Source organism: Schistocerca gregaria, chromosome 1, assembly GCF_023897955.1.
Source record: "Schistocerca gregaria isolate iqSchGreg1 chromosome 1, iqSchGreg1.2, whole genome shotgun sequence".
Lineage (NCBI taxonomy): Eukaryota > Metazoa > Arthropoda > Insecta > Orthoptera > Acrididae > Schistocerca > Schistocerca gregaria.
Window position 1 is genome coordinate 753,903,753 of NC_064920.1, and position 26,512 is coordinate 753,930,264.

Genomic DNA, 26,512 nt, shown 5'->3' on the forward strand with positions numbered 1-26,512 from the left:
TAAGTAGCACACTTCAAATGAGATTTTAATTTGTATCCGGTGTTTCATTTATGGTTTAGTGAAGCCGGGGATACATAGTTCAAGTGAACAACATGACAGCAATGCTAGTTGAAAGCAAAAAATCGACGTACGCTGAACTTGCATCCCGTACTGCACTTAAACAATACAGTTCGAAAGAGTTTCGACATACAATTGACATACATGTAACGTGATGTATTCTTTGCTAGTAATATATTTTATTCATTTCTTACCATTGTGTTTTGCGGAGAAATACTAAGATACAAACACGCGATATCCTTAACATGAAAATACTACTGGGCCTTATATGTGTGAAGTATAGTTTTTCTCTCTTGCATTCCTTTGTTATTGAATATTCTTCTCAGCTCTTTCATCTTCGTAATACATGCTCTCTGGCCAATTCTGACGTCATTGGTCAAAGCCGACGGGTTGTATCCCATGCTAAACTAGACCCCTGCAAGATGCAAGCCATTTGAGTCCAGTAAATGCCATTTCCGTACAAATATGGCCCCTAGGATCCACTTATATAAGCTACCGTGTTGTGTCTGTGTACTTCATGCGCAAAAGTAGTTGAAAATCACTTGTGAAGAGCGCAGTACCCGCGATGAAATCAGTTGAAGACAGCTATGCGAGCATAGACCATATACATGGCCTATGTCTATGCATGCGAGTTGAGGTCACGTGACGTGAATTGACGTGACGTGACGTGACGGACAGTGTGAATACGTCTGATATGTTCCACACCCAGGATGATTCCCTCTTTTATAGGTCTATGGAATGAATAATTAATCTAATCTCATCTGAACGGTGCAGTGACATGAAGATGCTGTGATGGCCAGTGTGAACTGACCTGACTACTCCGTGAAAACTTACAAACCTTGACGTGATCTGACGTGACGGATAGTGTGAATGCCGCCATTTGGAATCCATTGTGGGCTGCTTTACGTGACATGACGTGACATGATGTGACAGTTAATCTAAAGTTACTGTAAATTGGCCTTGAGGCAGTGAAGTGCACTGATATTATATTCAGGATGAAGCAGTTGGCTCTATCCGGCCACGCTGATTTATGTTTTCCGCGGTTTTCCTAAAGAATTTCAGGCTAGTACTGCGATGGTCGACCACCTGTCCTACCCTCACAAAAGCGTTCTTCCTTCTTATATATTCTGTGTGCGGGCTTGCATGTATATGTTTGAGTACAGCTACTTATTTTCTTTGAATTATGAGAAATTCTTTATTATTGTGAGATGACCCCTGCATAAATACAGTATCTTTGGTCACCAGTGATTGCTAAATATAAATATTAGAAGCAGACGCGCTACAAGCAGATGTGTTTGTGCTAGCAGTCAATAATGTTGGGGTTGTGGCATGAATAGGAAACAACTGCATTTGGGTTGGCGTAGTTGATATTAATGTAGTATGGTACTAAGTATATGACATTTTGATATACTATGGGTAGTGCAGATAGATGTCTGCAGTTTTCTCGATGTTATCTTGGAACTCTTTTTAAGGATGTCCAACCCTCTTTTATACCAATCACTAATTTTCGGCATCTAACCACTACAGAAACAAGACGAAATGCGTATGCAGGTAAACTGTACTTATTAATCATGCGGCTAAATGAAAGGAGGAACTGTTAATTTGTGTCCACTTACGTAGGACAAAATGTTTCATTAGTGCATTTTTCACACTATCGTTGCACCAAATACCATGTGTCCATTTTTGGCAGAAGTTAAAGACTGTTAAGAAGCTGCAGGGTAGAGAGATCCTGTTACTTTAGGAGTCTATTTTCGATCTTCGTAATTAGCCTGCCATGCGCTCTAGGGTGGCTTGCAAAAAATAAATATAGACACATGCAATAGAGCAAAAATATTAAACATCAAGAATCTGGTTGATTATGCTTGATGCGGCCTTCAGTAAAGTCTTTACGTATGTACACCTACTCATTCACACATTCTTGATCATTAAATACCAACATGAAAGGGAGCCTTCAGGGATGTGAAGCAAATTATATTTTAACAGCCACAATTAGCTATTTATGTAAAGTGTCCTAACATCATATCACCACTGCTAATCTATTCACACTGACATTTATGAGACGTCCTCGAAATTTACTTAGTAACCCCAGTCTTGCTTAACCCTATCTGTCTTAACCCAATGTCACATTGCTACTATACCGTCATAAATTGTACTGCTACAGACTTATTCAATGGAAGTCATATTTTAGAGATTAAGCATTAGTTAATTTTTAGTTATTACATCGCCAGTGGTATGTTTCATACCAAATTAAGTACAAAATACCTTGTTTTTATACTCTGCTGTAAACTGAAATTTTAGGAATGTTTAGTAATCTACCGCTAAACTTGATATATTTTGGGATACCGCAGTGTGCTATTTGCAGCAAGATTATGCGAAAATATCAAAATAATTGTGTAATTTAGATGTAAATGGAAAGAGGTGATGGAAGGATAGTAGATTCTTATATTTAGAAAGAAGTAGATTCAATTGCCAGTACTTGCTGAATGGTGAGAAACAATGTTTTTTATGTGGTACAATAATACACACCCTGGGTGAAACATAAAACCCATCAGTACACTTTACATGGGAATGCCAAATGCTGGCTGAGCATAAAAGTGCCAATTGACGCTGTCAGTTATAAAAACCTGTACACATATTTTTATTCTGAACAGTCACCAATAAGAAATGAGGAAGTCTTCCTCAGAATTGAGGAAGAAATGAATAACTTATTTGGAAATTACTGACTAGGAGAAGAGGCATGTGAGACGAGCTACTGTGGTGCAAGAGAGAGTTGTAGAATAAAAGAATTGTCATGCACAGCAGAGCAGTAGTTGGGGACATAAGGTGCAAGTGCTACTCTATGGTGAGGAGACTGGCTTGGGAAAGCAATTTGTGGTGACAGGCATCAGATGTGTCAGAAGACTGATAAGTGGAAGCAAATAATCTTGAGCTCTGGTGATGGTGACAGGCATCACATCTGTCAGAAGACTGATAGCTAAAAACAAATAATCTTAAGCTCTGGGAATGCACTTCTTGTTGATTTGCGTAGTCATGAGGAAAGGGCAACCTCTATTCAAAATTCAGTCTCATTCTCAGTGTAAAGTATGTGCTCATGGTGTGAATTAGTGCATAGGTGAAACACTCGATTTTATACATCCCGGACGAGCAGGCATCTGCACATGTAGTTAGGGGTATTTAGATAACTGAGGCTGTGCCACAAGACTTTCCTTTCATATTTGTATTATTGAAAAAAACTATAATTTTTGAAGTAGGCCTAAACGAAGTTAAAGGATTCCTCGCTGACATTCAAATAGAAAAAAACAAAAGAGCACAGAAGGGTCAGGCTGCAGCCTTGGGAAAAAGCAGAGTAATACCCATCTGATAGAAAACTCCAACAGTCTCTTCAGTTGGAGGTATGGACATTCATCATTATCTTCCTGAGTAGTGTAGTGTTAGTCACTGCTGCATCAAATGGTGGAAGGGATGACAGCTGTCAAAATGTCACCTGTACCATCTGTGACATCTGTCACACTTTTCTGGAGGGAGGGAGGGGGGGGGGGAAGTATTGCTCCTGTAGAGCCTGGCTACCTCTGGATGCCATATCTGCAGTGATGAGAAGTCCCTCACCCTGTAGGCTGAAGGTCTCACTAGGGCCTTCACAGAAAGGCACTGTCGCCCAAGCCTAGTCCACAGACAAAGTTCCCATGCCATATCCTCACACACCTCTAATCCTCCCACCACCCCAAAAATCAGTACCTGATATCAGCCTGGACTCCAATAACCAAACCATGTCCTTCATCTGGGCTTTTATTATTTGCCATCATGTCCAAAAATAAGGGACATCTTGCTTAAGGTCCTTTCCTTTCTCTCCCCCCCCCCCCCCTTTCCCTCCCAAATGTTTTATTCTGATGTCGAACCTACACAACATTCTGGTTCATCCCTATGCCACTCCCAACCCCTTGTCAGACATATACTATCCCTATGGAAGACCCAGGAACAAGACCTGCGCAGTCCATCCACCCAGCACTTCCTACTCTAGTCCTCGCACAGGCTTATCCTATCCCATCAGAGGCAGGGCCACGTGTGAAAGTAGTCATGTCATATACTAGCTCTGCTGCAATCACTGCAGAGCTTTTTATGTTGATACGACAACCAACCAGCTGACAATTAGAATGAATGGCTACTGCCAAACTGTACTCGAGAACAGAGATGGCCACCCAGTGGCATGACATGCAGTTGAGCACAACTTGCTCAAGTTCATTGGCTGCTTCACAACTCAGGCCATCTGGATCCTTCCTTCCATCACCAGCTTTTCTTAATTTCGCAGATGGGAGTTCAGCTTACAACACATCCTTTGCTCTCTTAACCCTCCTGGCCTCAATGTACGTTAACCCAAGAAGCCCCACACCCTCTAGCCAACAGTTTCCCCTTCCTCTTTCCTGCCCGGGACCTCCCAATCCACAATTCCAAATGACCTTCATCATGTGCTGCATCCCCCTGGCACTGGTACTTGTGTAGTCCATGCATCTGCCACCCCTCCTTCCCACATGCCTAGCCAGCAAACCTACTGTCTCCCACCAAGCTGCAAGCTACATGCCCCCAACCCTTCTTCCTGCCTCCTGCTCCTATCTCTACTCACCGCACCTGGCAACAAATTTTCTTTCTCCTTTGTGTGTGCCTGTTGACATCCCAGAGCATCTGCCATTCTATAAGTGGTCTCCTTTATTCTTAAGTATTCACAGTCCAGCAGAATTTTCTTCACTATATAAATCTGAATTTGGATTTCTATAGTTTTGAGAAACCACTTCAGGCAAATGCTTGGTTGTTTCCTATGATAAGGCAAAGTCTCATTCCTTTTTGCATCCTCCTTGAACAGTCCTCATGCTCAGTGTCTTACAACCTTCCTTCAAATTACTCTTAAACACATTCACACTTGAACTCTCAGGTTTTCTATGTGTGATTGATTAACGGTTTCCTTGTGGGCATTAATCTGAGTTGTCATTTCCATTTTATGCACAATATTTTAATGATTGTCAAAATATTGTGCATAAAGTGGAAACAATCATGTGGCTGAACACTTGCAAGTAAAACATACACATTTTTAACCTTTTCTTCTTCTTCTTCTTCATCATCTTCTTCTTCTTCTTCACTAAGCGCACCGGTGGCTACTGTCCACAAGCATGTATTTTTTACATGTTTTTTGTAATTTTAATTAATTTCCACACACACATATTGATATGTTTAGAATTATTGTATTTTGAAATTACCTCTTGCCCAGAATTTAGAAAATTATTTCTCTGTGAATAGAAAGAAGAAATTATTGTTTGATGTTGCAGCCACTGGTGGTTTTCCATCGAAATATCATCCCAAGGATGTGGAAACTGGTCGATACGATTGGTGGATGAAACATAACTGTTTCTCGTTAGTGGAAACTCCTCGTGTACCATTCAGTATTCTTTTACCACCTCCAAATGTAACTGGAACTCTACATCTTGGTCATGTTCTAACAACAACTGTGCAAGATGTTTTTGCCAGGTGGTAAGTGCTTACTGAACCTGTTTATTTTTGAGATTATTGGTATATTACATTGATAGAACTGCAGGCTCATCATGAAGTCTTATTGCTGGTGCTGTTGTTAATTATAAACTTAAAAAATAAATCACTTGCTGCCATTGAACATTTAATTAAATGAAGGAATATATGAGGTTCAACATAATGGTTTTTCATAATAGGTAGTAGCAAAAAAATAATGTCTGTTAATAAAAATTGACAGAGTGAGCAAGTGTAAGCAGAAAAATTAACCAAAAAACGTAAATGAATTTTTATAGTAAAGAAGAATATAATTTCTTAAGAAGTTGAAGAAAAAAATGAAGATCTGCAGAAAAAATGATGGATTGAAAAGGATAGGAATAAATATTACAGAAAAATATGTCGTCATAAAATAACATTCTATAATACTAAGGCTAATGGAGTGTTATCTTTCCAGATTTTATTATGTTAATCTGCAAAATATTGAAAACTACAAATAAAAATAGCAGCGAGATATTAATATCTGTTGTGTATCCTGATAAATGTATCCATCTCTACAGTGTATCTTGGGGCAACATGGGCTTAGTGCCAAACTCGTCTCTAACAGTGACGGCATGCATCTCATGAGCACTGCCCCAAATGTGTCCACAAACAAATTTTTTGTGCTATTTTGATTTCAGTAGTAGTTCCTTTACTCGGTGGTGAAGGACGACTTCTGTCTGTAGCCTGATGTTATTTGGACAGTGAATTTGTAATATCAAGTCTTATTTCGTGGTTATGGTAATGCCAAGTGATACATCAGATGAAGGATTACCATCCCGGGGATACTCCATTTGAGAAAAAGAGGACAGCAGATGCCCAATAAATCACAGCACTTGACTTGAGAGATAGAAAGGACATCAAGTAATCAAACGAGCTAAGAGTACGTTGTGAATGAAAAGAAGGTTTTGAGAGCTCTGGGTTTGGTCATGTCACTTCACATAAAATTACAGAACAAAACTATACAGCATGTTCTGTTTGTTAAATGTTAGAGAGTGGTTGATTACGTGAGACTGAATTCAAAACACTTCTCCAGCAGTTTGGGTCTTCCATTATTAAATAGGGATACTCCTCATGTTCTTTGTGAACAAAATTTTTTTTCAGCATCAGTATGTAGCTATCATTAGCAAGTTGTAAAATTGTGCTGCATAATGCTCAACTTACAGTAAAATCTAGACTGAGAGTTAGCACTTGTGTGTGTGCATGTGCATGCAAAATAACTTTTTTTCACAAATATAGGTACCATAAGTTTTTGCTGACTTCAAATGTGGGGGAGATTGTGTGGTGACATAGGATACTTGTCCACAATGGCTACATTTTATGTTGCAAAGAGAACTAAGGATGGTCTATCATTCAGGTGTGTTTTTTTTATGCAGTTGTTCCCGTTTTTGGTTAAAGAAATCCACTGGGTGCTTGAGTAAGAAGTCTGCATTTTCTTAGTGAAGTTCTCTTATATGCATAAGATTCAGAGAAAGTAACTCAACACCTGCTGAAAACAGAATGCGTTTGGAAGAATTTTTAACTTGGAACAGTCCGTATTACCATCTCCTTGAGTTTTATCATTCTTCATGAAATTTCATATGTAAGAAGGCTTTGCAGTGTGTTGCAAGAATGGTTAAGACAATGGATCAGCTCCAAAATAGATCAACAGAAGTTTTGTACCACTCCTTTATTTGGAAATTCATGGCAGAGAAAACATAAATTGCCTCTGAGACATGAGACATGTTTGTACATTTGTTAATGCATATGGATCACCAACTTAAAAAAAAAAGTAATGAAAAAGTCATATGTTTCGCTTGGAGAGTTTCTCACAGCTGTACTTAGCAATGGCAATACATAGTGGAACATAACCTTGCTGAGATGCAGGCTTGAATCCGTCATGGCATACAATCAATCTAGTCATCACGCCAGCCCTGGTCCGTATTGTTCCATTCTTCAGTGGTGGTTCTGGGTAGGTCATTCCAGAGTATGTGGTTGTTGCCCACATCCAAAAACAGCTTGTTTTAATAAATCCCACACATGTCTCATTGAGTTAATGTCTGAGAAACATGCAAGCCACTACATTCTGGTGATCCTAGCCTGCTGACTACATATTTATCAAGTCATTGGTACATACAACCTATACAAACTTAGGCACCATCCTGTACAATGTGTGCTTCATACAAATTCTTAAATATCCTTCACAATAATTTTTCCATTCACGCTGTCAAGAAAATTAATCTGCAAACACCTTTATCTATCCAGACAAAAACTAAGGAGGAACTGTGAGGGAGGAAAGTGAAATTATAGACTTGAAATGTTGTATGATGTCTAGATGGCTTATTAATCATGTAAGCATTCCAATCCATCAAAATAATTTGAACCTCATACTGTCATGGATAGACAGACAGTATAAGATGACACTTATATATGTTTGGGTCAAAGTGGTAACCTGGACCAACATGTTAAAAGAAAATATTTCATGGAAAAATCTTGAATTTCCCCAATTAAACAGACATTGTCTGTAGGAAATGCTAGATTAGATTAAATTAGATTGGATGTACTTTTTGTTCCAATAGATCCATAGCAAGGAGGTACTCCATGATGTTAAACAGGTCAGAAAACAGGACTACCCAATAAATATTTACAAAGAACAACAGATATGCTCATGTACTGTCCACAAATCCCAAGTAAAATGGTTCTCATGGCTGTAGTATTAGTTAAAAAAATCTTAAACATAATTTCATATAAAAGATAACAGACTTGACACAAAACATAGAAATGTTCAATACATGGAGATGTTTATGATAATTCGTACGCCATTGTCACCATTCATCTCCAAATAGAGAAATTATTTTACAGCACTTATTTACGATGATTGCATTACTCAACTGAATTGTACTGAAATCAGATTTATGTGATACTTGCATTATTTGATATTATTAGTTACAGGTACACATCAGTTCATTCTGCTAAGAATTCATCAATGGAATAGGAACTGGACACTAATAAATCCTTTAGTCTCCTCTCAAACTGTCAGTGTTCATTATGGCATGTGTTCTTGGCAGAAGAGATTTTTTTTGTGTGTTCAGCAACTCATTAGTCTGGGCCAATTATGTAGCACACTAGATTCCATCTCCAACACAATTAATGCAATTTCAGGTTTCTTAACACTTCTCACTTCACCTGGGCAGTGCATACAGTGCTCACATATCCGATTTAAATAAATTTCCTAGCTCTTATAGAATGACGATTGTCTCAGAAAGCCTGTTGAGAGTGTAGTACATGTCATGAATGAAGTGGCTTTGTCCAAACTGAAGTCATCCAGTTTAAGACAACTTGGGTTGCTCACTGTCATTGGTTAGTATAGAATCAGTTATGTTCTGGCAAGAAGTTGAGCACTGTAGTGTGGAGGCATCATTTCGCAGTGCTTTGAATAACATTAGGATGTCTTGTAGGACACAACTAATGGCCTTAACAACCATAATGTGCTATGCAGGGATGATTCAGAGAAATGGGAAATTTAAAAAAAAATTAAATATTATTATGAAAAAATGTTTTAAATAAATTTATTGATGTGATTTAATAGTAAAAATCGTGCAATTTAACGATAGAGTAAATTTATTTCTTGGAGATGACATGTTGCATGTGAATGACGTTTTTGAAAAAATGTTTCCACAGTGTCTTAGATAAACTGTGCATGTTTTGAAGTAACATTTCAATATGAATTTGGCAATTGCATTGCAAATCTTGCCTTTTTGTTTTGTTGTAGCGGGTCAACTAAGATGTACCTTGCTTTTAACCATTTCACGGGCCAGGGGGCAATATTTTCCAGTAAACATATTTTTTGTTTACGAGAATATGTGCTACACTTCTGTAAACTCCTGGCATTTAGTGCCAGTTTGCTGCATCAGCTGTAGTTTCTGTTTATTGTGAAATACAGCCTTCAGGACTGTGGGAAGTATACATCCCACCAAACAATGGTGTTTTAATGGTTCTTTGGAAGTATGGTTACCACCAAAGTAGTTTCTATAAAGGGCTTGGGAATACACTTACCACAAAATTAACCTGTCTTGTGTGGTCCTTGGGAAGCATATTTATCACTAACTTAGGGGTATCCCAAAGATTTTGGGATTATATCTCCCACCATTGCTATAACAATCAGTTTCTATTTGTCATTGGACCACTGCTGTTGCCGGAATACATTGCTTTGCTTCTGCAGTATACGTTATTGTGACATGTATCAGCTCATACCTTTATTGCATGATAAAATTTCTGGGATCTGTTTTGACATTGTGCTAAGTAAACTTTAATATTGGTAACAAATATAATTCGAAAATTATTTTATCATTTATGGTTTGTTTCACCATTGTTCAATTTTTTTTTTTTTTTTTTAGAAAGAGTCAAAGAATTATGTCTATACAAAGAAACACACCAGAAGAAGCACTGTAGTTGTTGTTTACACTACCTAGTGATCCTGAGGACTCTGAAACAAAAAGTGATAGAGCTTCAGAAGATGAATTTGATTTAGACATTGTGCAGGACCCTGATCCATGTTTGGTTCCACAGCCCGATATCAATAATAGTGTAAATGGTTCCTGTGCTCTTCTGCTGATGGTACCATAAGTGCAAAGAAGAGCCATTAACAGAAGATGAATGGTCTGATAACACTGCTGTTTTTTACTTGCTTGATGTTCTTACATAACAAGAACCAGTTGTCGACCACCCATTGACATGGCACCGAGAAAGACTCCTTCCTTTCTTTATTTGCAGCTCAGATGTTAGAGCATGTGGTTCAGCAGACAAATCTGGTTTAGAGCAATTCAAACAAAAAAGGTGACAAACAACTGGACAAGTTTACCTATAGACGAGTTACAGGTCTGGATTGTAATGAATATCTTGATGGGTATCATTGTGTTGTGAAGAATGATTCACTACTGGAGTTCGGAACAAGCTTTAGGTCAGCCTTATATATTGCAGCCTGTGACTCTAAACGTTTCAGAAATTTGTGTGAAAATATTCACATAAATGACAATATGCAGAATCCTGCAATAGGACATCCGAACAATGATAAACTTCATAAGGTCAGATCTCCGATAATCTTTCTGAACAACACAGTTCATAAGCCTTACATTGCCAGTGAATTATTGGTTGTGGATGAAAGCAAGATACCTTTCAAAGGAAGGACATCATTCAAGTGGTTCATACCTTTGAAGCCAGTCAAACAAGGATACAAGACATGGTGTATAGCAGGCCCAACAACAGGCTATGTCACAAAATTTGATATTAACACAGGAAAATCAGACAATGGATCTAGAGAAAATTCTCTGGGAGAGTGTGTAGTCATTAGACTAACCGAAGACCTGAAACACACTAAGATTGTGGTAACATTTGACAACTTCTTCACCACTGTGAATCTAGCACAACTGTTGTTGAACAAGGGCATATATTCTATAGGCATTTTAAGAACAAACCAGAAGGGACCACCTCCAATGATTAAAGAGAAATGAACCATGAAAAGAGGAGAATTCCAATTCCAGTGCAAATGTGGTATTGCAACTATAAAATGGATGGACATCAAACCTGTCGCTATTCTGACATCTTTGGATAACCCTAGACACACCAGATTTGTCTCAAGGAAGAATAAGTATGGTACTGCAAGCAATATTACTTGTCCAAAAGCTGTAGCAACATTCAATAATGTAATGGAAGGCATAGATCACTTCAATCAAATTAGAGACCATTATGCAACTGGTCGACATTCTCTTAAGAGGTTGCATTGGATTCTCTACTTCCTACTAGACATGATGATTGTAAGTGCATGTATATTGTACGCAAAACTGATACAGGACAAGAAAGATATGAAAATCTATTTAATTTTCGATTACGACGCACAAAACAGTTAATAGATGGTTCACATCCTGCGCAAAGAAAGGCCGCCCAGTAACCCTGCTAACCAAAATGAACACTGCCCTAAGTGATGTTTGACTGGCGAAAGTAGGAGGTCACATGCCTATTTTGGGAAAAACATACAGACAGTTCTGAAAATGTTCTAATAAAGTTAAAGAGAAGAGAATAAAATACATATGCTGCTCCTAGAAAGTGTCCCTGTGTATTGAACTATTTTTCTGGCAGTTTCATGGAAAATAAAGAGGATTGTGACAGTCATTTGAACATTTGTTTGAGAAAGAAATATTGCTTGTAAATGAGCATTAAGTTGATCATGTTGAATATAAACCACTTGTAAACTTGAAATGTAATTATTTTTTAAATAAAGTAAAAGAAAACATAAATAAAATAAAAAAACACTGTTCATTATTTTTTTATGTGTAATGGTAACACACAACAGCTTACAAAAGGGAAGTGGGAAATCCATTTACCATCATAGCTTTAATAGCTCACAAAGGTGTCATGGTGATATATGTACTACCACAGTTTTTGGTCCTAAAGCACAAAAATAAAATTATCAAAAAATAAATATATTAGTTGACCAGTTCTAATACTATAGTAAACAAAATATCTTCGCTGAATTGCTACAAAAAATGCGTCCATGTAAGGGTTAAGGTTACACCACAAGAAGAAGCCACATATTGGCAGTTGAGGGGATCTTGGAGCCCATAAATGGCACTGTTCTCTGAAATTATACGGTTTCTGAACAGTTGAAGTGCAGCAACCATCAATATTCATGCTGTGTGACAAGCTGATCCATTGTCAGTAATTAGTGTAAATGCCTAGGTTTTGTGCAACAGTGTTTCAAGCATGACAACGTAACTATCCCGTGTGACTGTAATTGCAAGGCTCTTCTTGTCCTAAAAAAATAATTGCCTATTGTGCCCCATGTTGATACAGCACACCACACTGTGTAATGGACATAGTTGCAGCTGAATTAGGTTTTCTTCTGCCCAGAAATGAAAATTTTGTTCATTAACAAATCTATCTAGACACAAAATGGCTTTGTGCAGCACCCACATGTTGTCAACAAACTGACTGTCATTGTTTACCTTTTCAAGCATTTATCAAAAAGCTTTGATAGGAAATCACCTTGCCGCTATTCCAAGTATACATGTTAACTATCTGGCAAAACGGTGTGAGCAGGTTTCTCTACAGCACAAGTTTCAGAAGTTCTCATTTCTCGGATGACCCTATGCGATAGATATTCAGTCAACAACAGTTTCTTGTGTATTTTAATCTGAATTCACTAATAATAATAATAACAATAATAATAAATCTGTAATTATTGGTACATGTTCAATTACCCGGAAGTTCCTAAATGCAATGTAACATATAACACACAGTTAAAAGGAAGTCACACTTGATCAAGATCCATGTCACTTTCCATTTTTAACCTGACATAACGTCTGAGACAGGAAAGAGAAACAATAATAATAATAATAATAATAATAATAATAATGTGAGCATGGGATCACTAATGGAGAATTGTTACTCATTGCATTCCATACATAAATCAGGACCTTTATATTAGAACAGTCACATAACTAAGCTAATGGCAGGAGTTAGTACTGCTAGGTTTGTTGGCTTCAGCCTTTTACCTTTTTTTTTCTCCTCATATGGGCTGAATTGTTTTCCACCCACATCACGCAAAATAAAGTGAGAGAAATCTATGTCGCCCGAATGTAAAAACAGTTTTCATGTTTCATAGTGCGATTATGTGCAGAGCCATCATAGAAACTCAATTCTTAAGCTAAAAGAATGTATTTTATAGCACAAAGCACTGATTTGACATTGGCAGAAATGATAGGACCTCTGATAAGAAGCCAAGGATTTTCATGACTCCCCTAAAACAGAGACTTCATACAAGGTCCTTCGCCCCTCTCCCCCTCACCTCCTGCCCCCCCTCTCCTGCCCTTCCTCTAAATTGTTTCCCACTTCTCAAACTTGTTACTGCATGAGATTAGTAGATTATGGAGATATATTCCATTTGTGGAGGAGAAACTGTGTCTTTGTGGTATAGATGTAGCATATGACAAGACCTTTTGTGTAATATTTATATATTATTATTCCTTCTGATTATCCCATACAGAAGCTGCAAACTAAGGTTTTTCAGTTAATTTAAATCTGCAGTGGTTCAGCAGAAAAATCTGTATTCAGAGCAATTCGGACAAAAACGGCAGTGTGGCAAGACTGTGATGGGTATCATTGTGTTCTGAAGATTGGTGCATTTGGTTGTTGCTTGTTTTTTCCTTTGGGTTAGTTCTGTGCTTTTGAGTAATGTCTAGTCCATTTTCAGTAGAAATAGTGAAATATGAGCTGAAATACAGACTAATTATAAAATGCATGTTACCAGACTTGGAATTCGCTTTGTTGAAGGTTTTGTCAATGAGGAAAACTGAAAACCCTTGAAAATGTATCAGAGAATTTTTTAATGTAAAAAACTGTAATTTGTTTACAGCATTGCCATTCATGCTGACAGTCTATAGATCAGCAAGATTCTGTTGTTTGACTGAGCTGTCTGAGTGCTGGGAAGGGGGCACTTGCTTCTAGAAAGTATAGGAGGCAGTGATATTGTCATCAGGTTACCAGGATGTGTCCTTTGGCAAACTGTGGACCGAACCACATTGTGTCATGCACAGTGGTGTCATAAATTAAAGGTAGTTGCTTCAGTTTCATATGTAATAAATAAACAAATATTCTGGAAAGCATTTCAGGATACGAAAATGAAAGGAATCACAAAGTGACAGAAATGTTAATCAGGCATGTTCAACATTTAAGGAAGAAGATCATTACAATGGCCTTAATTGTAAGTAGATTATAATCTGTAAAAATGATCACAAGTAGTAATGAGATAAAATGAATGCAACTACAAATTGCAATGCAGCACTGAGGAGCCAAGACATAACGTAAACACACAACATTAAGCTTTACAACTTTCTATAATGCATTTTTACTGAGCGAGGTGGCACAGTGGTTAGCACACTGGACTTGGGAGGAAGACGGTTCAATCCTCGCATCCGGCCATCATGATTTAGATTTTCTGTGATTTCCCCAAATCGCTTCAGGCAAATGCTGGGATGGTTCCTTTGAAAGCGCATGGCTGATTTAGTTCCCCATCCTTCCCTAATCTGAGCTTCTGGTGCATCTCTAATTACTTCATTATTGATGGGGTGTTAAACACCAATCTCCTCCTTCCTACTTAAAACATACTTTTGTCTTTTCTATGCAGTACCTTCAATGCTTGGGATAATTTATAAGCACAACTTAGATTCATCTTTGACACAGAAATATGTGATATTGGCATCTGGAAAATGCATTCACAATCTACCCAGCCTGCCGCTGTGACCGAGCTGTTCTAGGCGCTTCAGTCCAGAAACGCGCGACCGCTGTGGTCGCAGGTTCGAATCCTGCCTCGGGCATGGATATGTGTGATGTCCTTAGGTTAGTTAGGTTTAAGTAATTCTAAGTTCTAGGGGATGATGACCTCAGATGTTAAGTCCCATAGTGCTCAGAGCCATTTGAACTACAGTCTACCCACAGAAAGAAAACATCTGACAGAGAGCAGAAGCATTTTCAAATAAAGATTAAAGATATTTCCCCTTAACAACTGCTACACCACAGAGGCAACCTTGTATAAAAATAATCATTTGTTTAGAAAATACTGCAAACTAGTAAGCTTCCAGACAAATTTTTCTTAGAGTGCCTCCACCCTCTACACACACACACACACACACACACACACATCTCTTTAAAGCTGTGTTGTGCTGGCTGGCTGAATACACAAGCAGGGAGTGCAGTATTACAGGTTGACAGTTGTGAAGCGTTGTGTCAGCTGGAATGTGAGAAAGGGGATTGGAGATGAAGAGTGGGAGCTCTAATTCAGTTTCTGCACAACATTGTGAACATGACCACTAGTCAGCTATCCACTTGAATGAATAGCCGCTGCCAAACTGTAGCGTAGAGCAGATTTGACTAACCAGTGCCAGAATATGCTGCTGAGTCCAAAATGCTCAATTTCAATGCCTGCTTCACAGTTTGTGCTATATGTATCCTTCCCCCCAACATGAGCATTTTAAAACTATGTAGATGGGAGATGTCTTTGTGACACATCTTTCGTTCCTGTAATTTTGGTCTCAATCTTTGCTAGCCCTCTTTCCCACACCCGCTACCACCATGTCCTAGAACCCCTTCTTCACTCAGCCTGTGCCCACACATTTGTCTCTACAGTCTCCCCTTCCTCGGTTCTGCCACCTCCTCACAGTTCACTCTTCCATGTAGTCATTGTCATGTGCTAACTCACCGTGCTAGTGCTCGTGTTTAGTGTTCTTGTCCTGTCTGTCTCCTACCTTTCTGTGCTGCATTCATATCCTGCCTCCCTTCCCCAGTGCTGCAGTGCTGACACATTCTCCCAGCCTTGTCCCCCCCCCCCCCCCCCCCCCGTCCCCACTTCACTCAGTACAATGTCTCACCCCAGTCAACCTCTCAGAATGTAACACTACACGTGTTACTGTGAGAGGATCGAAGTATGTGTGTTTGTCTGCTCTAGCTTGGAAAAGGATTCGTCTGAAAGATAGCAAGTTTTCAGCCTTGTTTATAGTGTGTGTACACCCAGTTGACACTTTCTACACTCATGCTTATAAATTAAGGATAATTGCAGAATGTGGTGCCACACAATGTGGCACTACACGAAACTGGCGCTAATATTGTAGGCACGTAGGGAACACACACAACACAGATCTGTAAGTTCACGGTATTGGTGATAAGTTAAGAAAACCATCCCAAAATGCAAGTGCTACAAAACGCCACTGTTTCCTGCACATGTACCCTGACATCAGTATGGAATATGTTCACCACATACACTTACATAGGCTGCACAATGGGTTGGCATACTCGAGATCAGATGGTCAAGTATCTGCTGTGGCATAGCTTCCTATTCTTGCACCAGTACCTGCCATAGCTATTGAAGTGTCCTAGGAGTTTGAAGACATGCAGTGATACATCAACCGAGAGCATCCCAGACTTGCTCGATGGAGCTTAGGTCTGGAGAACAGGCAGGCCACTCCATTCGCCTGATATCTTCTGTTTCAAGGTACTCCTTCACGATGGCAGCTCGGTGGGACTGTGCATTATCAGCCATTAATAGGAAGGTGGGGACCCACTGCACCTCTGAAAAGGCAGACATACTGGTGCAAAATGACGTCTCAATATACCTGACCTGTTACAGTTCCTCTGTCAAAGACATGCAGGGGTGTACATGCACCAATCATAACCTCACCAGACACCATCAAACCATAAACTCCATTCAGGTCCCTTTCAAGGACATTAAGGGGTTGGTATCTGGTTCCTGGTTCACGCCAGATGAAAACCTGGCAAGAATCACTGTTCAGACTATACCTGGACTCATCCGTGAACATAACCGGTGACCACTGTTCCAATGATCATGTACTGTACTCTTGACACCAGGCCTTATGGGCCTTCCTGTGACAGGGATCAGTGAAATGCACCTTGCAGGTCTCTGGGCGAATAAACCATGTCTGTTCAGTCATCTGTAGATTATGTGTCTGGAGACACCTGTTCTAGTGCCTGCGGTAAGGTCTCTACCAAGGTTAACTCCAGTACTCCGTGGCCGTCTGTAGGCTCTGATGGTGAGATATTGGTCTTCTTGTGGTGTTGCACACTGTGGAAATCCCATACTGTAGCTCCTGGACACATTTCCTGTCTGTTGGAATCGTTGCCATAATCTTGAGATCACACTTTCTGGCACACGGAGGGCCCGTGCTACAACCTGCTGTGTTTGACCAGCCTCTAGTCGCCTAGTATTCTACCCCTCATAACATCATCAATATGTGTTCTTTGAGCCATTTTCAACACACACTCACCATTAGCACATCTGAAAATGTCTCACTCACTGCACTGTACTCTGACTTGCACCAACACACACCTCTGCGTATGTGGACTCTGCTGCCAGCACCACCGTGCTATGACTGCAGGTCAAATGCACCACATGGTCATACCCCGAGGTGATTTAAGCCTGCAAACTGCCCACCAGAGCATTGTTTCACCATGTATCAGCATTATCCTTAATTTATGAGCATGAGTGTACATTAAAACATTTACTGTGAATATGATCTATGTACACATAACTAATTAGCGAACTACACATTTCATATGTAATTTGTAAAGGAGGATATCAGTCTTGGATACACATTTTCACAAGAGAAAAGAACTATTAACATTGAGTGTTGATCCAAAAAGTCTATGAAGTCCTAGGAAATGTTTTCAGAGTAAAGTTTCGTAGAAATCATGTATAGTCTTGCTAGTCTGATACCTGTCTTTTAATTCAGTATCACACTGTTGTGACATGAATGCTATTTGAATGTTGTGCAGGGGCAATTGAATTTAGTAAAACTAAACTTCTAATTGTTATCGTTTATAGGTCCCCTAACTCCAGCTTGAGCATTTCTGCTCAAGCTAGAGAGCGTTCTTGATTCACTTTGTAGGAAGTACCAGAAATTAATTGTTTGTGGTGACTTCAATATAAATTTTGTAGGTGATGGTGCAAGAAAAAGGATGTTGGCAGATCTCCTAAATTCATGTGATCTGATGCAGACTGTGTTTTTTCCAACTAGGGTGCAGGAGAACAGTAGCACAGCCATAGACAATATTTTTATTCATTCTTCATTACTAGATGGGCATTGTGTTAGTAAAAGGGTGAATGGCCTTTCAGACCATGATGCACAAATTTTAACATTAAGACTTTAGTACTCAAATAAATGTCACATTTAATTACAAACTATGTAGGAAAGTCAATCCAACAGCAACAGAGCGCTTTTTAAACCTTGTCAAGAAACAAGAATGGCAGGTGTTTATAGAGCCGATACCATATATGATAAATATAATGCTTTCCTTAACACATTTCTCACGTTCTTCGAGAGTTGCTTTACATTAGAACTTTCTAAACGGGGTACTAGCAATAATAGGCAGCCCGGGTGGCTGACTAGTGGGATAAGGATATCTTTTAGAACAAAGTGGGAATTATATCAAAATGTTAGAAGTAGTCACAATAAAGCTACAGTAGCCCATTAGAGACATTATTGTAAGGTGCTTAAAAATGTTATTAAGAAGGCAAAGAGTATGTGGTATACAAATAGAATAGCTAATTCACAGGATAAAATTAAAACCATATGGTCAGTTGTGGAGGACGTGTCTGGTCAGCAGCACAAGGTCGACAATATGAAGTCAGTTCGCAGTAAAAATATTTCTGTTACTGATAAATCAGATATATATACAGTATTTAACAATCATTTTCTGAGCATTGCTGGTGAATTAAATAAAAATTTAGTTTCTACAGAGAATCATATGACTTTCTTGGCAAATGCCTTTCCGAGATTGATGTCTGAAATACTCCTCTGTGATACAGACAAGAGGGAGATTGTCAATAATTAAATCACTGACAACTAAGGACTATCTTGGATATGATGGAGCGCCTAGCAGAATATTAAAGAACTGTGCTGCACATGTTAGCCCTGTATTTAGCCACAATTGTAATTTTTCCTTTAGGAAAGCCGTTAGTAAAGCCACTTTATAAAAAGGGAGAAAGGGATAATGTAGATAAGTTTAGACCTATTTCTATGCCATCAGTGTTTGCAAAACTTAGTGAAAAGGCTGTGTAGTATAATTGATCATTTTATATTACACGATTTGCTATTAAATGTACAGTTCGGCTTTATAAGCCATTTAATTACTGAAAATTCTATATTCTCTTTTTTCTGTGAGGGTCTGGATGGGTTGAACAAAAGGTTTCAAATCCTAGGCATATTTTTTGAACTGATTGTGTTGATCACAAAATATTCCTCCAGAAGTTGGACCATTACGGAATACGGGGAATAGCTCACAATTGGTTCACCTCTTATTTACAGACAGCAAAAGGTCATTATTCACAATGTTCAGAATGGCTGTGATGTGGGGTGTGAGTGGGGTACAGTCAAGTGGGGGGGGGGGGGGGGGGGTGTCCCAAGGATCAGTGTTGGGGCCACTCCTGTCCTTATTTATATAAATGTTATGCCCTCTAGTATTATGGGTAACTCTAAAATATTTCTGTTTGCTGATGACACTAACTTTGTAGTAAAGGATGTTGTGTGCAACATTGGCTCGGTTTCAAATAATGCAGTACATGACCTAAGTTCGTGGATTGTAGAAAATAAACTAATGATAAATCACAGTAAGATTCAGTTTTTACAGTTTCTAACACACAGCTCAAGAAAACCCAACGTTTTAATTTCACAGAATGGGTATATGATTAGTGAAACTAAATAGTTCAAATTTCTGGATATTCAGATAGATAGTAAGCTGTCGTGGAAAGCCTACATTCAGGATCTTGTTCAAAGACTTAATGCTGCCATTTTTACTATTTGAATGGTATCTGAAGTGAGTGATCGTTTGACATGAAAATTAGTCTAGTTTGCTTATTTTCATTTGCTTCTGTCGTATGGTATTGTATTTTGGGGTAATCTTCCCACTCTAAAAGGATATTTTTGGCTCAGAAATGGGTGGTTCGCGCAATAAGTGGTGTAAGTTCACAAACCTCATGTCAACCCCTGTTCACGAGTCTGGATATTTTGACATTGGCCTCTCAATATACACTCCTGGAAATGGAAAAAAGAACACATTGACACCGGTGTGTCAGACCCACCATACTTGCTCCGGACACTGCGAAAGGGCTGTACAAGCAATGATCACACGCACGGCACAGCGGACACACCAGGAACCGCGGTGTTCGCTGTCGAATGGCGCTAGCTGCACAGCATTTGTGCACTGCCGCCGTCAGTGTCAGCCAGTTTGCCGTGGCATACGGAGCTCCATCACAGTCTTTAACACTGGTAGCATGCCGCAACAGCGTGAACGTGAACCGTATGTGCAGTTGACGGACTTTGAGCGAGGGCGTATAGTGGGCATGCGGGAGGCCGGGTGGACGTACCGCCGAATTGCTCAACACGTGGGGCGTGAGGTCTCCACAGTACATCGATGTTATCGCCAGTGGTCGGCGGAAGGTGCACGTGTCCGTCGACCTGGGACCGGACCACAGCGACGCATGGATGCACGCCAAGACCGTAGGATCCTACGCAGTGCCGTAGGGGACCGCACCGCCACGTCCCAGCAAATTAGGGACACTGTTGCTCCTTGGGTATCGGCGAGGACCATTCGCAACCGTCTCCATGGACCTGGGCTACGGTCCCGCACACCGTTAGGCCGTCTTCCGCTCACGCCCCAACATCGTGCAGCCCGCCTCCAGTGGCGTCGCGATAGGCGTGAATGGAGGGACGAATGGAGACGTGTCGTCTTCAGTGATGAGAGACACTTCTGCCTTGGTGCCAATGATGGTCGTATGCGTGTTTGGCGCCGTGCAGGTGAGCGCCACAATCAGGACTGCATACGACCGAGGCACACAGGGCCAACACCCGGCATCATGGTGAGGGGAGCGATCTCCTACACTGGCCGTACACCTCTGGTGATCATCGAGGGGACACTGAATAGTGCACGGTACATCCAACCCGTAATCGAACCCATCGTTCTACCATTCCTAGACCGGCAAGGGAACTTGCTGTTCCAACAGGACAATGCACGTCCGCATGTATCCTGTGCCACCCAACGTGTTCTAGAAGGTGTAAGTCAACTACCCTGGCCAGCAAGATCTCCGGATCTGTCCCCCATTGAGCATGTTTGGGACTGGATGAAGCGTCGTCACACGCGGTCTGCACGTCCAGCACAAACGCTGGTCCAACTGAGGCGCCAGGTGGAAATGGCATGGCAAGCCGTTCCACAGGACTACATCCAGCATCTCTACGATCGTCTCCATGGGAGAATAGCAGCCTGCATTGCTGCGAAAGGTGGATATACACTGTACTAGTGCCGACATTGTGCATGCTCTGTTGCCTGTGTCTATGTGCCTGTGGTTCTGTCAGTGTGATCATGTGATGTATCTGACCCCAGGAATGTGTCAATAAAGTTTCCCCTTCCTGGGACAATGAATTCACGGTGTTCTTATTTCAATTTTGCAGGAGTGTATATATTCCTTACTGTCATTTCTTGTTAACAACGTTAGCTTATTCCCAAGAATAAGCAGCTTTCACACAGTTCCATAAATGAAACCTGCATTTGGATCAGACTTGCTTAACTCTTGGGCAGAAAGGTGTAAAGTATACTTCTGCATCCACTTTCAATAAGCTACCACTCGAATTCAAAAATCTTAGCAGTGATACACGCGCTTTCAAATCGAAACTGAAAAGTTTCCTCATGGCTCACTCCTTCTGTTCTGTCGAGGAGTTCCTTGAAAAACTAAGCTAACTCTTATTGTACTGTTGATTGTGTTTACTTAAACTTATGGACTGACTTTTTGTGGGTTTGTGAACATTTATTTTTATCTGTTATTACTTTTATGTTGTAATTTCATATACTGACACTTTCCATGAACTTGGAGATTTGCTCCTCAATTTGATACTACGGAACTTGACATGTGAATAAATAAATAAATTAACCATACATGACTCAGAGAATCAGTATCCACAATGCACAGTTAGGCAAAAATTTCTAAATGTTCTTCTAGATGTGATATGCTTGCAAACCATGTTTTAAATTTGGTATATGACTTCCTTAGAATATGTAGTATAGATTTCATTAAGCCTCCACATTGTGAAGTTAATTAATGTTAATTACATTTACTAATTATGAAATAATTTTTATGTTTACAATCAACAAGAAGTGAAAGGATTAGATGTGTCAGCTGTATGAAGTTCAATTGCATTTATTACAGTTGTTTTATTTCCTAAAAATATGCCAGTAGTTTATTTCCTCCATACTTTACCAAACAGTTAATTTCTTTCTATCCCATGCTACGACAAAGAAAAAGTAAAACAATGACTTGCCTGTTGTGTTAATTCTCAGGGTCACTTTTACAAGATTTGGTTATTGCTGATAGTGAAACAGATCATTGGCAGGCAGATTTTTACTGGAGTTCATTAGTACCTTTACCAGATGATGCTTGGATGACTTGTTGGTATGTTGACTGGCTACACATAGAAACTGGCCAGAAGGTCCAGTAGGGAAGTGTTAAAGCAGTGGTTGGATGGTGTGTGGGGGTAGACGTCTACTGGCTCTGGTTCTGACAGACACTGTGCTCAGAACCAAAGTATTGAGCAACCTCTAACCAGTAGTTGAAATGCTTCACGTCAGGTCTATTGGTGGAATGTCTCACACTGGTTACGCAAAAATTGGATTGGGCCTGTCCATCCTTCTCATGGTCCAGATTGGAGTCTTCATCTCACAAATGGAATTATTTGGTTACAGCTCTTACTGCTGTTCCACGACTCTTTTAATGTGCCTAAAGACTTGTACTCACTAAGAATGTTCCTCTGTAGAAGCATTTCTTCATAATCTTGAGTACTGTTTAGTTTTTCTGATATCAGCAAAATTACATGTCCTGCTGAACCATTAATTTTTCAGGTCCTTTTGATAGTCTCCATTGTACATTACTTTAACTTACAGTCAACATGTGCTGAATGCTCATCTAGTCTACTTCATCCTACAATAGCTGGGCATAGTTTGGAAGCATTCCTGACATTGTCAAATATCTTGCTCACTCACTCTGTCTGTTAGTCCAGGTGGCTTAGCATCGCATCAGGTGTAAACATCACGAAAGTTTATATATCCTTGAAAAATGCAGACATTTCAGTGTTGTTTAAAGTCAAAGTTTCAGAAAATTAAAGGTGTCTCTGATCTCGTATTTCCCAAAGCGACTCTTTCAAGTTGAATACTTATATGTTATTGTAGTAAAGAAACATGAGGATGTTTTTGTTTGAAGTGACACATTCAACTTGCTTTAATGCGAGTTAAAAGGTATTTCTTCATTCATTATTGCCGAAGCAAAGATTGATAAAGCTGTACAGCACTTTGGCTTGTAAAAATGTAATAATGATGTTTCCAAAAAAGACAAGCATGAATATTATCAAGGCACAAGTTTGCAAAATATTGAAATAAGTTATTTACAGAGTAATGGGAAGACTGGTAAGTGTTGATGATAACAAAGATTAGTTTGGATTTTGGAGAAATGCTGGAACATGCAAGACATAGCTGACCCTAAGACATGTCACAGAAGGTAAGTAGAAGAAATACAAACTGACATTTATAGCAGCCTACATTTAGAAAAGGCTTTTGACAATGTTGACTTGAAAGTACACTTTGAAACTGAAAAGGCAGAAGAAATAAAATAAATGGAGCGAAAGGGGAAGGGGAAGCTTCTGTTGGGACAGGGTTGTATCCTATCCCCAATGTTATTCAGACTGTATGTTGAGTGCACCAATCAACACACATTCTTGAACGCAGGGCTACACAGTAGACAACTGGTGTGTGCTCCAATGTTGACCTAGTGACATAATCAGTTATGATTGCAGTGTGCATGAGGTCATCAAATTTAGACTGTGGATCAAATAAAATGTGTTGCCTGGTCAGATGGACCATGTTTCTTGTTACACAATGTTGGAGGTTGTGTCTGATTAAGCTGTCATCCAGTTGGAGCGGTATTGTGCCAAGGGGGACATTGCCATGGGCTTCCATGGCCATAGTGATAATAATTGAAGACATCATGACAGCCGTGGCCCCCATGAACATTATTCACATCATTTCGTGCTTGATACCTTCCCTGATGATGATGGCATCTTTCAGAAGGATAACTGTCTGTGTTACAAGGTCATACTCATGCTACAGTTGTTTGAGGAGCATTATAGTAACTTAAAATTGATGTCTTTGTCACCAAATCTGCATGCTCTGAATCTTGTCGCAATCACCCATTTGTACTAAAACTCCAGAAACGTCTCAGTTTAGCCAATGAGTGTGTAGATGGTGTATGAGAGGTATAACTGGCCACACTTTCCCATCCCAGTTTTACAATAATTAAACCAATCTGTCCTTGAACTGACTTAGTGAGCCGCCACATAGAAATTCTTACTACCTGTTGTGTGGAGCTGCTCTTCTAGTTTTATGTCTGCTTGCAGACCCATCACAGTGTCATCAAATTCTGAAAGTGCAGTAGTACTGTCTATGTTTTAAGTAATGAAGTGTGAAGAAGGTTTTTGTGTAAATAATTTTTACACGGTATGCCATTATGGTGTGTTCATTTAAGAATCACTGTAAAATGAACTTGTTCACACCGATTATAAGCTATCTATTAATGGCCAAGAGCGTAGTCTACCGCATGACTGGATCAAAAAGCATCCATACAATTGTTATATTTGGATAAGATCATACATATGCCAAAGTTATTCATTTATTAATATCAACATTTCCCACCATTGTAAAATTATTGAAATATAGTATTTATGACCTGTATACTCCTTAGGAGGCAAAAGGCAACTTTTGTTAGCAAATATTTATTAATAACAATTACTTGATTCACACCAGAATAAATGTACTTTCCCTACATATCTCATTGCTGACATGAGTGATTGTCTTGGCACCTCATCCCACTGGCTCTGAAAGTGCCAGGTGGCCTCTCCTAGCCAGCATGTGAACCTACCGTTCACTCCTTACTCCATGTGTACTGCAGTGCTGCTACGTAGCTAAACTGGGAATAAAGTAAAATGTGCTCTTATATGCAAATAAGGGGTGCTTTACAACCTGATGTAACTCATGTGAAATGCTATCATGCACCAGATCTTTGCCCTAAAACTCATAATTTACAGAATAGCTATGAATGAAAACCTACTTAATGATTATAGTTCTTCTAATACTACAGCTGACAGATAAAACGAATCCCAAAGCATTGTCCTGGCTTGAGGATAACGCACAACTGCATGTCACATGCAAATCAATATTAAGATTTGTTTCCTGTATTACTATGTTCTCATCTCTATCCATTATTGAATGATTACTGATGGTGTCTAACCATATTATGAAAAGAAAAGTTGCCACTCACCATATAGCAGAGATGGTGAGTCGCAGATAGGCACAACAAAAAGACTGTCACAATATAAGCTTTCACTCACATTAAAGTGTGGCCCCAGTTGCCAGAGGCTGCAGTTGTGAGTTGTGTGTGTGTGTGTGTGCGTGAGTTGCATTTGTGCACATGAGTTTGTGTGTGTGTGTGTGTGTGTGTGTGTGTGTGTGTGTGTGTGTGTGTGTGTGTTTGTGTTTGTCTGTTTTCAACAAAGACCTTATTGGCCAAAAGCTTATATTGTGACAGTCTTTTTGTTGTGCCTATCTGCGACTCAGCATCTCCTCTATTTGGTGAGTGACAACTTTCCTTTTCATAATATTGCTTCATTCCATCCTGGATTTTCCATTGTTTGATTACTGACAGTGTGTGTAATTGATTATTTTCAGATTTACATACTACAACAGTTTATACAAAAGGTGAAATTCATTTGTCTAAAAACATGTTCAGCTGTGCTGTAAGAAATCATATCTCAATAAAAATTGTCATTTAAAAGTGTAATAGCTTCACATACCTGAATTACAATCATAAACAGACTTGTCAGTTATGGCGACCATTTTGCATTGTCGAATTTAGAAGTATTTTGTTAAAACACATTCTTCTCTTTTTGTGTTATTCTGCATTTTCATCATATTTTTTTGTTCAGAATAGAGCAGATTTTTCACATTATTAACAGAGAACAATGTTATACTGTTTTTCATGTTCTGTTGTCACTTTGTCTTTTTCTTATAGGCACAGAATGAATGGGAGACCTGTTGTATGGATTCCAGGAATGGATCATGCAGGAATTGCTACTCAAGTCGTGGTAGAGAAAATACTTTGGCAAAATCTAAAGAAATCAAGACATGATATTGGCAGACAAAGATTTTGTGAAGAAGTTGCACTCTGGAAAGATGAGAAGAAACTGAAAATTAAACATCAGCTTAAAAAAATTGGTGCTTCGTTAGACTGGTCGCGTGAATTTTTTACACTGGATGCTGTAAGTGTAGTAAT

General features: G+C 39.3%; 1 protein-coding gene across 1 annotated transcript in view; it reads left to right on the forward strand.

Annotated features, from left to right (window-relative positions):
* The first annotated feature begins 506 nt into the window (after positions 1 to 506).
* Positions 507 to 26,512, forward strand: part of LOC126267740 (valine--tRNA ligase-like) — a 120,259-nt gene continuing 94,253 nt past the window's right edge. The window contains exons 1-3 of the mRNA XM_049973046.1: positions 507 to 1,608; positions 5,373 to 5,574; positions 26,252 to 26,498. Of these exons, the coding sequence (XP_049829003.1) occupies positions 1,470 to 1,608; positions 5,373 to 5,574; positions 26,252 to 26,498 (588 nt within the window). The 5' untranslated portion in view covers positions 507 to 1,469. The remainder of the gene's footprint in view (positions 1,609 to 5,372; positions 5,575 to 26,251; positions 26,499 to 26,512) is intronic.